Source organism: Poecile atricapillus, chromosome W (genome assembly GCF_030490865.1).
Source record: "Poecile atricapillus isolate bPoeAtr1 chromosome W, bPoeAtr1.hap1, whole genome shotgun sequence".
Taxonomy (NCBI): domain Eukaryota; kingdom Metazoa; phylum Chordata; class Aves; order Passeriformes; family Paridae; genus Poecile; species Poecile atricapillus.
In genome coordinates, this window is record NC_081288.1 from 13,177,633 (window position 1) to 13,191,636 (window position 14,004).

Below are 14,004 nucleotides of genomic sequence, written 5' to 3' on the forward strand. Positions count from 1 at the left end.
CTTCAGCCGGGAGACAAGCGCCTCCGGCTCCCCCCGCGCCGCGGCAGGCACCGCCGCTCCCCCGCCGCAGGGGAGCCAGAGGTGCCGCTCCCGGCTGGAGAGACGGTGATGATGTTTTGTGCGGGGACGGGAACACCACACACACGTTCTAAACTTTAGAGCCCGCTGCCTGAACACGTCTCCCAGGACGCGCTGCACGAGAGGCGTCGGGAGCCACTGCCCCGGCCGGGAGAGGTGCCCGTGGGCTGAGGAGAGCCGCACACGGGGCTCGCCCGGGGAAGGGGCGCGGGCGGCCCCCTCTCCCTCCGCCGCCACCGGCCCTCGGGGCCGGCCCCGAGCCGTGTCCCCGCCGTGGCTGCGCGGGTGGCGCCCGGCGGCGAAGGGCGGGCTGCGGGGCGGGCGGTGCGCGGGGCCGGCGGCGCTGCGCTGCGCCCCGATAGGCGGCGGCGGGCGGTGTCGGTGCTGCCGCCGCTGCCGCGGCTGCTGGTGCTGGCGCGGAGCCGCTGAAGCCCGGCAGAGGGGCTCGCCGGCTCTCGCACGCAGCGGCGGCGGCGGAGCGCGTCGCGTCGAGAGGAGCGAGCGGGGAGGAGGAGGAGGAGGAGGAGGAGGAGGAGGAGGAGGAGGAGGAGGAGGAGGAGGAGGAGGAGGAAGGGGAGGGGGGCACCTTCTCGGTGAGGATGCCCGGAGCGGCTGCAGGGACGGCGGCTACAGGAGCAGGCTCGTCAGGAGCTGTAGCAGCGGGGATGCTCCCAGCTCAGGAGGCGGCCAAGATCTACCACACCAACTACGTGCGGAACTCGCGGGCCATCGGCGTGCTCTGGGCCATCTTCACCATCTGCTTTGCCATCGTCAACGTGGTGTGCTTCATCCAGCCGTACTGGATCGGGGACGGCGTGGACACCCCGCAGGCGGGCTACTTCGGGCTCTTCCACTACTGCATCGGCAACGGCTTCAGCCGGGAACTCACCTGCCGGGGCAGCTTCACGGACTTCTCCAGCCTGCCCTCGGGAGCCTTCAAAGCTGCGTCCTTCTTCATCGGGCTCTCGATGATGCTCATCATCGCTTGTATCGTCTGCTTCATCCTCTTCTTCTTCTGCAACACAGCCACCGTCTACAAGATCTGTGCCTGGATGCAGCTGACCTCGGGTGAGTGGAGGCAGCGGCCCCGGTGCTGGGGGGCTCCGCTCCGCCCTGTCCTGCACAGCCCGGCCCGGCCCGGGGGGCACGGGCGTCTCTGGACAAACTTGCGGGGCCGGCGGCCGCCCGGGTCGGAAGAGGGTCGGGGAGCGGAGGGGGTAGGTGGCGAGGGCCGGGGGTGCCCCGCCGGGGCAGGCCGGCAGAGGATGCTCGGGGGTGCCGCCGCACATCGGCAGCGGCGCAGAGCGGTGCCCGTGCCTGCCCCGGGCCGCCCCGCTGCCCGACTGGGCGTGGGCAGCCAGGCTCAGCCCGCAGCTCCTCGCATCTCTCCGAGGGCTGCCCGGGGGAACTGCCCGGCTTCGGTCTGCGAACCGACCCGAGGGTAGCTCCCGCAGCTCCAGGGACTGCGGGCGGCAGCGGGCGGGTGTCCTCCAGCGCGTGGTCTGCTGTAAAGGTCAGGAGAAAATGGCAGTGGGGACAATTCGAGCAGGCGACGGCGGGGGAAGGCAGCCGCCCGCCTGTTGAAGCTTAGTCCTGGTCCCACAGTTCCACCTGGCCAAGGCAGAGCCCGCCTGGGCTCCGTGGGAGGGGTTGGTAAGGTCTTTTGCTGGAACTGGAAGGACAGCTCAGGTCGTTGGATTTGGCATGCATGAGTTTTGCTTGGGGTCTGTCCACAAGGTTTATTTTCCACTATCCGTTAGGAGTGTAAAGAAAAATAATTAATTTCAGTTGCTGATTTTGTCTCAGAAGATCTCCTAACTTCATTTGAGTTTCCCCATCACATCCAGTGTCTCCCTGGGGAAAGCATATGGTAAGAGGGAAAACTCCAGGACATCCCTTTCTGCATTTCCAGCACAACTTTCCCTCTGAGTTAGTGAAGAACTGGTTATTTGTGTGCAGGTGGGAGGGTAACTAGAAAAGAATGGTCTATAGAATTAAGATAGTAATATAAGTAGTTTTAGAGAGACAGAAAATATTAATTCTTCAATCATTTGGGGAAAAAAGAGGCTAAAATCAAAGCATACCTGTTACATATCCTCCTGGTAAAACCCTGAAACTGAGAAGTTTTGGAACAAATAAGAGTAAGCTGTTAGGGAAACAGAGTAAAATGTGACCGAAATGGGTTCACAATCACTTTTTCAGTCCCCTTAATTGACCTACATTCATTTCGGTTTCTGAACAAAAATACTTTTGAATTTTCTCCTGAACAGCTTCAGTATTATTCAATTTGCCATCTAGTCCATGAGACTTGGTGGAATTCTCTGGTTTGTATGAAATAGCTTTAACCATTTCTCTCTTTGATGATGTTTTTTTCTCTGTGCTGTGATACATTTTTATACTGTTTCCATCACTGAAGTTTTCTTGTAATTTCTTTCTGTATCACTTGGGGAGCGATCTGCAGGCGCTTGAAGTTGGTAGGTTTTTCCCAGTTCTTGTGAGTTTAGTTTTGGGTTCGTTATCTCCATGCTGGGAACCCCCTTTGATGCAGGTGGCTCCTCTGTGCATTCAGTAACATGAACTCTGATATGGTCTGGTTAATTGTACACAGTCATGTCACTCGACTCTGGGCTGAGCAAACTCTTTCATCTTTCCACTACTGATATCTCCTCTGCTTCACAAAGGACTTCTGCTTTCAGCTGTCTCCTCTCCTTATGGCTCTGCTGCTAAAAGGTGCCATGAATATTCACTGTTTTGATGCATTTCAGCATGTTTTTTTCATGTCCAGTATGCAGTAGGACAGCACAATTTCCAAATCCCTTGCACTTTCCAACATCAACATCTATTTATATGTTTGCATTTCTTCATGCTGAGAGGTGCTAGTGCAAGGTAGATAAAATGAATCTGATTCCTTTACTGCATTTCTGTACAGGTGAATAATAATGTTAAGAAACCACCAAATGTGATTGATCTACTGGAGCCCAGTCTGTACCACATGTGCAGGTGTGACTGGATATACATTTTCAGGCAAAGCAACACTGAATTTTTGTCATCTCCAAAGCTGGCAGATGCACTGTTGGCATTAAAAGTCAACAAAAGGAGCTTTATATCAGCAGAAGAATCACTTCTCAGACTGCTTCCCTCCAAAATTAGTAAGGGAATACATGCATAACCAAGTGCTAAGTGGTTGTCTGCTGTCCTTCCCAATTTGTACATGAATGCCCTGGAAGAACTAGAGCAATGTTGGGTGTTGGAAGAACCTGACTTTATTGTTTGCTGAATGTTTTACTTTAATTCAGTATTTACCTCGCTGTTCATTTCTGTATTACTTAAAAAAGTTTCCTCAAGAGCGAAAAATCTACCAGAAAGTCCATATTGCTTTGGGTTGCATCCTTTGAAGAAAACAAAGGTGGTGGGACAGAAGGAAAACTTAAAGTGTGCAGGACAGGAGTATTAGAATGATATGTTTTCTCTGAGCTATATCACCTACTTCTGTTACTAGTTTACTGTTTGTAGAGTATAAGTAGTAGATAATAGTGATCCTAAAATGTTTATCTCACAAAAAACAATATAGTAATGTCATCTACATATGCATATAGTTCTGCATAGTACAGGAACAAAATTGAATCTCAAGTAGTGAAATGAAGAAGCATGCAAACATAGCTTTGATTTTGCTTGCTATTATGTACCTTCATAGTGTTAGCATTTGGTTAGGTCATACAATACTTAAAATTGATGTAATTTAAATCTTGTTAGAATCAGGTTTCTGATGTGGGATCATGTTTGGTTTAGGATTGAAAATAGAGCTTAGGAACTGATTTATTTAGTCTCCAAGATTTGGATCACAGTCTGTCCTGCATGAGTCATTATAAATTGTCAGCATGATATAGCTCTTGTTTTGAAAAGGTGTTTTTTTAAATTAGAAAAAGATAAAGAGTATCTTGGGCACATACACTTTCAGTCCTTGTTGCTATCTAATCAAGTCTATGACTAGACATGTCTATGATATGAAAAAGAAGAAGAATCCTAAGAAAAATGGTATTTCCTGTGTGTACCTGAGTACAGAATAGGTTAGATGGTCTTATGATTTAGCCATGGCTTAAACAGCCTTTTTTGTTGCATGTGGATAATGCTGTCAGGGTACACTTGAGACTTTGAGAGCTAGTGTTGGCCGCCTTGTTCTCCATCCCCCAACCTCCTGTTCTGCAATTGCAGAATCATAGGTACAAGCAGTTGCATACACACTCACCTAATTTGAGCAGCTGCATGATCAGAAACTCTTGAAATCATCAGGAATTAGGTATTATTGTTCTTTATTATTCTGCACCTAAAGTTTGCAGGAAACATCACAAATAAAGATAATTCTTGAGATTTATTCCTTTATAGGTTAAGTAAATTAAACACTTCTGTTCTGCCATTGTGATTTTTTTCACTATTAGATATTTGTCATTACTTTCTTCCTTTACTAGGATGTTTCAAGTTATAAGAAAGAAAAAGGGAAAGGAAGCAAAAGAAAGGCATAGAAGTGTCCCATGGACAAGTAGGATGAAACCAGTAAAAAGGTTTTTCAAGAGATATCTGAGCCCATGCCCACAGGAAGAGGACCACTGAACAAAACATAAAGGCTCTGTACTTTGGTAAACCACAGTCCAGTGATCTTTGACAGTGGTCTGTAACATGGGCCCACAAAACCATCAGAGCAGCTAAAGCTCATTTTGCCCTCCATACTTTTGGTTCTCCAGCACTTGTACTCAGGGGCTTCCTCAGATGGATCTTGGCATTTAAAAGCTCTTGCTGGATTTTGTTTTTTGAGACTTTGGTCACATTTTGAACTTGTGTAAACTTTTTGCATTTCCTGTGCCCCAGAGTAGGGAGTTCCACAGCTTATTCCACACATATGCCAGGTGAAGATTCAACATGTTTTCTGTTTTAAATATTGTGACTGCCCGTTTCATTTGATCCTCTCAGCTCATGCATTGGAAGATGCTGTGAACAGGGAGCTTGGAGACACATTCCCTGTCCTGGCTCTGATTACACCTTTCCTGTATCCCCATAGTTACCTGGTTTTGAGACTTTTGGCTTCTTAGTCAGTCCTTAGTTGTTTTACATTGTGATTATCCCTGCTGCCCTGCCTGTAGCCATTTCCAGTCTTTTCAGAGTCTGTGGGACCAGACCTACACAGAGTATTCAAGACCAACAAACCAGCCATTCATACAGTGACTTAATAATATTCTCTCTTTCATTCTTTGTTCCTTTCCTGGAAATTAGTAATACTCAATTTTTCCCTGTTAGTGAACAGTGGACTGATGTTTTCACACAACTGCCTATTATAACCCCAAGATTTCAGTCCTGAAGTGGTAATAATCACCTTAGGACACATAATTTTGTATAGTTAGTTCTTTTCCCCCTTAAAGAAATTACTTCATATTTATTTACACTGACTTTAAGTGACTTTTTATTGCCTAGTCACTTAGTATTGTAAAGTCTTTCTCCAGAGTCAACCCTTACCGTAGCTACCCTGAATGAGTACCAGCAGCTAACTTTGTCACCTCACCATTTATCCTGTTTTCCAGCTCATTTATAAATAAGTGAGTAGCTCCCAAGTTCCAGCACAGATCCCTGCAGGATTCCACCATTGACCTCTCTCCACTTGAAAAATTGACAGTAGTGTCCTACCATCTGTTTCCAATTATTTATCCTTGCAAGGTCATTTATTTTTATCTGCTGGGAGTCTAGGTTTTTTAAGACTCATGAATGATAGATTCATCAAATATCTTTTGGAAATTCAAGTAAACATTGTTAATGAAAACCATAGTACACATTATTTTTTTTACTTCTTTGGAGAACTCTAGTGTTTTGTGAAAAATTACATAAAATATGTGCATTGGTCCTACCTTATTTTATTTCATCACACATATATGTCATGTTTGTACACATACTGACATACACTGCTTTTTTTGTATTTCTACTGATTTATGTGGTGCAGGTGCTGCTCTTCCTGTGGTTCCCCAGGTTTTCCCTGGACTTGTTTTAAACTAGTTTTTAAAACTGGGTTCCTATCACTCAAATGCCAGATCCTTGAGGCCAAAGCAGCCATAATGAAGAGGTTATTACATGCCAGAGTTAAAAGTTTGTTTAAACGGAATTTTTTCAGAATTAAAAGGAGGAATTCTTCATTGCAACTGCGTTGTTTGCCTTTATGCTTGAAACCAGTCTGCAGGACCAGGTGACTTTTATGTAAGAGTTTTAAAAGGCTTGACCTTGATGTTCTTGGGGCTTTTGTTACTGCTGTTTGACAGATCTTGATATAGGGGTCAATTCCAGAAGGCTAGGAAAAAACCTTGTCTTGCACCAGTATTTGAACAGGATATCTCATGGAGTCAGACAAGGATTTTGTTTGTAGCCTCAGCATCCTTAACAATTTATTGGAAGAGTAATTTACATTTATGGTTCCTGAACTTTGCAGGCAGCATAAAAATTATTTGTTTAATAAATGATGCTTATTTGTCTAATAAATTATAGTAAGGATAGCTAATTGCATAGACTGATTTGGATGTAATAATAATATGGGCTTATTTCTACAACCTGTATTTTGATACATCAAATGTATTGTAAGACTTCTAAGAATCAGATTCATGCAATCACAGAACCATAGAATGATCTGGGTTGGAAGGGACCTTAAAGATCATCCAGTTCCAGCCCCCCTGCGATGACAGGGACACCTTCCACTAGATCAGCTTGCTCAGAGTCCCATTGAGCCTGGCCTTGAACACTCCCAGGGATGGGGCATCCAGAGCTTCTCTGGGCAGGATGTTGTGGGGGAACATTGCCAGATTCTGTTCTCTCTTCAAAAAATGTAGGAGGCATCCTGCTGATGGGAGAATTATGAAATTATGTATTATGGAAAACAGTTATTTGGAGGAGAAATTACAGACTGTGGTAGATGGACATCTGCATGTGAGCTCTTGCTGCATTGAAAAAGTCCAATGTTGTCCCTAAATGTGTTTTTAAAAAAGTGGGACTCCCTTGCTTGCAGTGGTTCCCATGCCTGTTCTCTCTAGGTCAAATATCTTTCAAGACACCCTTTCAAGTATAAAGTAGAAAGGATCTCAGAACTGATTTAAATAAATGAAAGAAGAAGAGCTGAAAGGATGAATTTTCTTGCTATTCAAAAGAAGATTAAAAATTGACAGATGATGGCATATGAGGACCTACAGGGGAAGATTTCAAGTTATGTAGTGCTCCTTAGCTTGACAAATGCTGTGTTTGGAAGCTGAAGTTACACAAATTTGCATTAGCCATGAGGTATGTATATTTGTAACCTTTTAAGTTGCATTTTTCACTTGTTAATTGTCTTAACTAACTCACCAGAAATAAAGGACCCTAACCAACAATGCTGTCAGCTTTTGTTGCCACTACGTACTCCACATGTAATGTGGGAAGGGACATGGGAGGCAAAAGGGACAGGAAGACAAGTCCAGGAATACTGAGAAGGTTTTTGAGCTTGAGCTTCATCTCTGATGGTGATTTTAATAAAAACATTAACACTCCCATGGCACCTGCAGGGTGAGGTGGCTGAAGTTATTTAGTGGTCTCTGAACAGTAGTGGATATTGGACCATCAGGGAGAAAATTCTGAAAAATCAGGGTTCTTGAAGGCTCTGACCATGGTACAATGAGTATTGCCTCTGCATTTTGAGGAAATGGGGTGCTGGAGCTCAGCAGGCAGGCAGGGAGCAGGGAAAGAGCCAGGTGCTCTCCTTGTCAACAACTTGACTGTCTCATCCAGACTATGAGGACATCTAATCCAAGCAGGCCTGGTGCATGTGTTTCTTTTTCCCAGAGGACAAATCATGCTGCCAGTATGATTTTCAGTATGTTCAGCTCCAGAGGATAGTTTCCCTTTGGGTTTAAAAGAGAACTCTAGAGCCTCCTTCATCCTTGCCTGGAGATGCCCCATGGTAGCTTGTGCTCTCCTGCTGTCACACTGGCTGTGAGGAGTATGGCCATTGGGAAGTGCTTGTGTCCTAGTGTGAGTTAGAAGCTTAGTTGGGGAGGCTGGAAAAATTACCTGAAGGTTTTAGTGGGAAGTTGTGGGTGAAGTGAATGATGGGGCTGTGCAGCTTTTTTGGTTTCATTACACTGAAGTAAACATTTTTCTATACTTCATCTTTGGCTATAAAAATGAAAGTGAAAGATGCATCACATGAACAGTGGAAATGAGGGAGAAATGCCGTGCCCAGTGTCTTGTCTGTAAGTAATTTCTTTCCCCAAATACCTTGTGCCCACAGTATCAGAAGTTCTTTCCTGCATCCCATGATGACATCCTTCGGTAGCTAAACTCTTCAGCTCCTCACAGGCTCCCTATCTCTGTAGTTGACAAAGGCACAGCATGTGCTATACCTGGCAGAAAAGTATTTGTCTGTTAGTTTGATGTCCTCAAGTTGCCATCTAGATTTGTTAAAGGATAAACGATCCCTATCCCTGTCTTTATACTGGTGGGAAATTTGGATTCTGCTTCCAGCTTTTTCATAAAACTTGCAGAAGTTTAGTGTCTTAAAGGCTTGTAGCATCAGTCAAATTTGGTTGAAATTGGTCATCAGGCTCAAAATCACATAGCCACGTCTGTCTTGATCCCAGAAGGAACCTGTCTAAAATGTATCATGTAAGAAGCAAGTATCTTTTATTTGTATAAGTGATTTGAGACTTTGGTAGCAAAACTTTTTTTTTTGAAGCGTAAAGGTGTTTTGGGAATGGAGAAGAGATATTTTCTTTTGGTTTAGAGTGTAATAAAAATTTCAGCATCTTATAAGTCTCCCAATTGCCTTTTATGAACATCCTGGGGACTGTGGTCCACTGTTTTAAAATCAGTAAGATAACAGAAAAGTAAGATATAAAAGGAAATGCATAAAGTTATCCAGGCTATTTGAGGATGAATACCATTTCACTGGGAAAAGTTGTATGTGTAAGGGAAGAAGGAAGGGGAGAAAGTTTAAAAGAGGAGAATATTACCTATTGAAATGTGGGGAGATGAGAACTTGGATATGGTTAGGAAAGATAAATGGGAGTGTGGTTTTGGAAAGTGGCTGGTGTCAGAGCAGCTCTATTTTCTTGCAGCTGAAGGAACATCACTGGCATAAGAGACAGCTGCTGCCAAGTTCTTTCGGGGATTCCTCCTAAAAGTTTAATGAAGAAAATTGCTATATGCCAAAATGAAGCCAGGAAGAGGGAAACATACGGTTATTATCAGCAACAAAAAGGCTTGGAAGAAAAGAAGTCTAGCTTTCAAACATGAAGGTTATTTTACCTTTTGTGAAGTGAACCTTTTTAGCACTGTGGTATAAACAGCATTAGCTTTGATCTTGTAAACATAAAGACAGCAAACATATCAGAACAGAAAATCTGTGGTATGATCAGATGGTGTGGACTCAATATTTGAAAACTAACAAGATCCAGCTGTGAGGAATGGCAGGGTCACAATATTGAGGCATTACAAAGGAAAAAATAAAAACCATTTTTGCTCAGAAATGGTGAAAGAAAAAAAACCACATGAACAAGGCTATACCCTGGAAAATCTGCAGAATTCAATAACATCAGTTGCTATCAGCATTGTTAAAAATGCAGTGGCAGCAGCATGACAGTGAATAGCTAGAATATGCATTACTGTGTGGAACAGTGTGCTGCTACCAGTTACTAAGAGAGAATTATGGCTAGAATCCTTAAAAAAAGCAATATAATAGACTTCAAGATCTGTCTATTCTAAGAAAGATATTATCAATCTTCACGTTGGCATTCAGAGATGCAGAAGACTTGAAACAAGCTGGCCTTAGAATAAGAAGGTCATACTTACTGGGGGAAAAGGTTCTTTTATTTTCTCCTTGAGAAGCCAGATGCAAATTTATGAATTTAATTGATTTTAAAAGGTAGCTGATGGCGTCTGTGGAGAGCCTCTTTGACTCAAGCACATCATGTGCTATTTCAGAGAATATTATTCAATCAAGTAATTGAGAGTGCATCAGAAGGAGAAAGCTATGGAATAAACTGTTTGAAATAAATTATTACAAACAGTTGATGAGTTGTCACACATTCCACTTTCTTTATTTTTCTGGTTATCTTTCAAAAGGAAAAGTTTATAGAGAAGAAAACTTCACATGTTGTATTTGCAAGGTCAAAGACATATTCTGAGTTCAGAGGTTTAGAAAATGCTATTTGTAAAACCTTGGGAGGTTCTTCTGTTTACTTCTAGAACCCAAAAGTCATGTGCCTTACTTTGCAGAAGCTGGCTGCATAAATTGAGTGATCTCATGCAATTACCATGGCCAGGATGTGTCTTGTCCTGCCATGCTAGACTGTACCTCTGCAACCTACTTTGGTTTACTGCTCATGAGAAACCTTCTGTGCAGCAGAAGTGTGTGAATAAAACAGGACAAGGTTCCTTATGATCAGGGAAGATTTTAGCAATGCCTCTCCCTCCAGTTCGACCTTTTCCCTGTTCCTGTGGCTTCTGCAGAAGGTGGATACTTTTCAGCTCCATGGAGATTCTTGATGCAGGCAAGAGCCTTGGAGAGGGTTGTTTTGCCCAGATGTAACAGACTGTAAGCATGAAACACTGGCATAAATGATCCTGTGCCTCTTGGAGAGGCATTTCTGTACTGAGCCATCTCAGCTTGCCAGGGCCCAGCAGAGAGATGTGGTTGCTGTGCCTGTACCCACAAACTAGGCAGGTACAGAGTCCCCCTCTGCTGTAGAGTCAGATGGCACGCTGGCCAGTGTCCATATTATTACATTTCTTGCCTTCAAAATCTGGGTCACTAGACTCATTCTGCCTGTTGGGAACCATTCCTGGTATGTCCTAACTTGCAAACTGTGCCCTGGCAATATTTTGGAAGATTGTTAGATGGAACAGACTAAAAACACTCCTGTGACACATGCTGAGGGACAATTCTAACAATTTAATAGAGTAGACAGTCGAGTTTCAATGCCTGGGAATGCTCCCTGGTACTGCTTCATTTATCCGTGTAGACATAACCAATATGTAGCCAAGTCTCAAAATGAGGAGCTCAAGAATTAACTGTGCAGGAAACTTAAGGTAACATGGAATTTAGTCCTTTAATTTGAACCAATTTATAACTGCAGCTTAGTGAAGTTATAATGGTACCATAGTATAAATTTCTGTGCCACAGTATAAATTTCTGATTTGCTTTGTTTAAATTGACAACAAATAATCTTTGGATTAAGAATTTACATGAAAAGTAGTTATCTTTCAAACTAGACTTAGTAATCACCTTGAAAAAGACAGATGTTTATGACATTTGGCAAGAGGAAGAAGTGATCAAAAATGTAGAACAAATCAGAAAAAAAGGTTTTCTCTTAGAGACAGTGGAAGAATGTTACCCATGAGCCTAAAAATCATAAATGAGACTTCTCTCTGATGTAGTCAGAGTGTTTCAAAATCAGATTTCCCACAGGTATCTTCAGCTTGGCTAATACATCTTTGAACACTATAAAACTGTTATGCATTGAGTGTATATACTTAAGAGACATTCAGTGTAATTTCACAAAGAGTTAATTCAAAGTTTTAAGATTAATTTCATGAGAGAAGTATTAGACTTTCCATGAAAATAAAATTATTCATCCTTGTAGCTTTATGTTCCTCTAAAGAAAGTTATTTATTACCTGGTTGTTGTATCTTAGTATTCAGCCTTCCTGTTACTGGTGAAGTTATATTAGGCCATCATTAAAATAATAAGGTTGAAATTGCAATGCATGGTCATTACCCTGGAAAAATACAGTCCAAAACATTCCAAACATGCAGATGTCTTACCAGCCAGAGTCACTTGTGTTTAGTTCCTGTCAGGCATCTGTGTTTGACTGGATCCCTCTGTTAGCATGGCAGCACCCTGTTAGTGTGGCTCACCAGCAGTCACTTCTGGTGACACTTTGTCAGCCTGGAGGAGCGAGGGGACAGTGCTGGCACAGGGAAAGGGTGCAGCTCAGGGTGGGTGACAGTGGAGATACACAAAGCCATCAGGTCACAGTCCTGAGTAACCTGCTCTAGGGGACCCTGCTGGAGTAGGGAGGCTGGACCAGATGGAGCTCCAGTGGTGCCTTCCAGCATCATCCAGTCTGTGATTCCGTGAGGGAGGACAGGACCTGCTCACCAAAGATGGCACTGGGATGGCAATGTGATGCTGCTCTGGACAGGGTATGGTCCTGGCACATACTCTGTGAACTATTTCCAGCTGATTCAGGGCAATGCTGACATAATTAAGGATGCATTGTGATATTTCATGTGGGATTCTGGACACTGACGTGCAGTTCTGAATGAGTAGCTTCAAAAAGGAAAACCAGGGAGGGCTGACATGTCTTGGAAAAAGAAAACTAGGAAAGCTAAGTTAGTTTTATGTGGAAAGAGGAAGGTTGATGTCTGTGCTGACTGAAAACACCTGGAAGGGCTAAGAACAAGAGAGGGGAAAAAAAAGTGTTTGAGCCACTGATTTTTTTCTTTGACTTGATTTGGTTTCCTAAACTTTTTCCAAAGGTGGTATTACATGTCATGTAGCATTGTTAGAATAAGTCATAGCCTGTTGGTTTATTTCGCTTCATGACACTTTAAAATCTCACAAGTAGTTTAGGAATCCTCTGAAATGCAGGGACTGTAGAGTGAAAACTAATGATTCTAAACTCATGGCTAACAGTGGTACAAGAAGAAATGGATATTATCTGGATATAAATCACTTCAGCCTGAAAATTACAGGGTGGTTTCTAACTATTAGGGCAGGAAGGTTCTACAGCAACTTTCTGAAGGAAAGAGATTTGGTAAAATACTGAGCTGTGTACTAGAAAGAGATGAATATCTGAAAGGCATTACAGAATGTAGTGTTTGTAACAGCAAGCCTTCTTCCTCTCTTTCTCATTTCCGAAAAAAAACCCTCATCTGGGTGAATGCTCTTTTCTATTCTACTCCTATTTGTTCTGTTTTTTTTAAACAGCATCACTTCTATCTCAGTGACTTCTAGGATTAAAAATAGACAGTGCCCAAGATCTGTAGATCTGTCAAGTGAGGCTCATTCTTGCCTGGCATTCTGATCAAACAGGCGAGGTCTTTCCTTAAATTCCCAGCAAAACTATAAAACTTCGGCAACAACAGCAGTTGCAGTGGTGTGGTATTTTCTCTTTGTCTTCAGCATTTTCATGCAACTTGGATATTAAATTTCCTTAAGAAAATATTGTTTGTGTTAGCTAACTGCTGGTGTTTAAAAGTGAAAGTAATCAAAAAAAGAAATATTTAAATTCTTATAAAATATCAAGGTTTCAGGAAAAAAAAATTACAAATCATCAGTTCTATGACTAACCTGAGATGTAATTTTGCTAAGGATGTTTCCTGGAGAAGTTGTCCCTTGTTAGCTTCCCATGCACCTAATTATTTTGTGTTGCCACACTATTAGATAAACAATCTTCCTAAATAGTTAAGAACCTCATCAAATCTCTTCATCTTTTTGATCTACAACTGCACATGTTGTGTTTTGTGTGAATAGGTTGGTGTCAAGTGTGTTGAGTGTTGAAAGAAGGGACTCATCGAGTGCTCATGGGAAGCAGGATGATGCTGAGCTCCCTGTTCTTTCCCTGCCCTCCTGTGGCAGCTTCAGAGAGGGAGAGAGAGAGGAGGGAGAACTTTGTCAACAGGATAAACAAGTGTTCAGTGCATCAAATAACTGTAATTTAACTGCATTTAAGGCACACCCTGAGCTTCCAGTGAAACACTGTTGATGGTGTACAAGTCTGTGAAAGCTCTTGCATGTAGTATGGATACTTAAACAGAGGCTGTTCAGGATTTTTCACCTTTGGAGGGACAGATCTGCAGATACAAGGATCTGGGTTTAAATTTAGTCTTACTGAATTCAGCGAGTTTATGTTTGAACCTAAGATA

The 14,004-nt window shown here is 43.1% G+C and overlaps 1 protein-coding gene across 1 annotated transcript in view; it reads left to right on the top strand.

Moving 5' to 3' along the window:
• The first annotated feature begins 677 nt into the window (after positions 1-677).
• LOC131592323 (LHFPL tetraspan subfamily member 3 protein) overlaps positions 678-14,004 on the top strand; it is a 233,270-nt gene continuing 219,943 nt past the window's right edge. The window contains exon 1 of the mRNA XM_058863745.1: positions 678-1,146. Within this exon, the coding sequence (XP_058719728.1) occupies positions 678-1,146 (469 nt within the window). The remainder of the gene's footprint in view (positions 1,147-14,004) is intronic.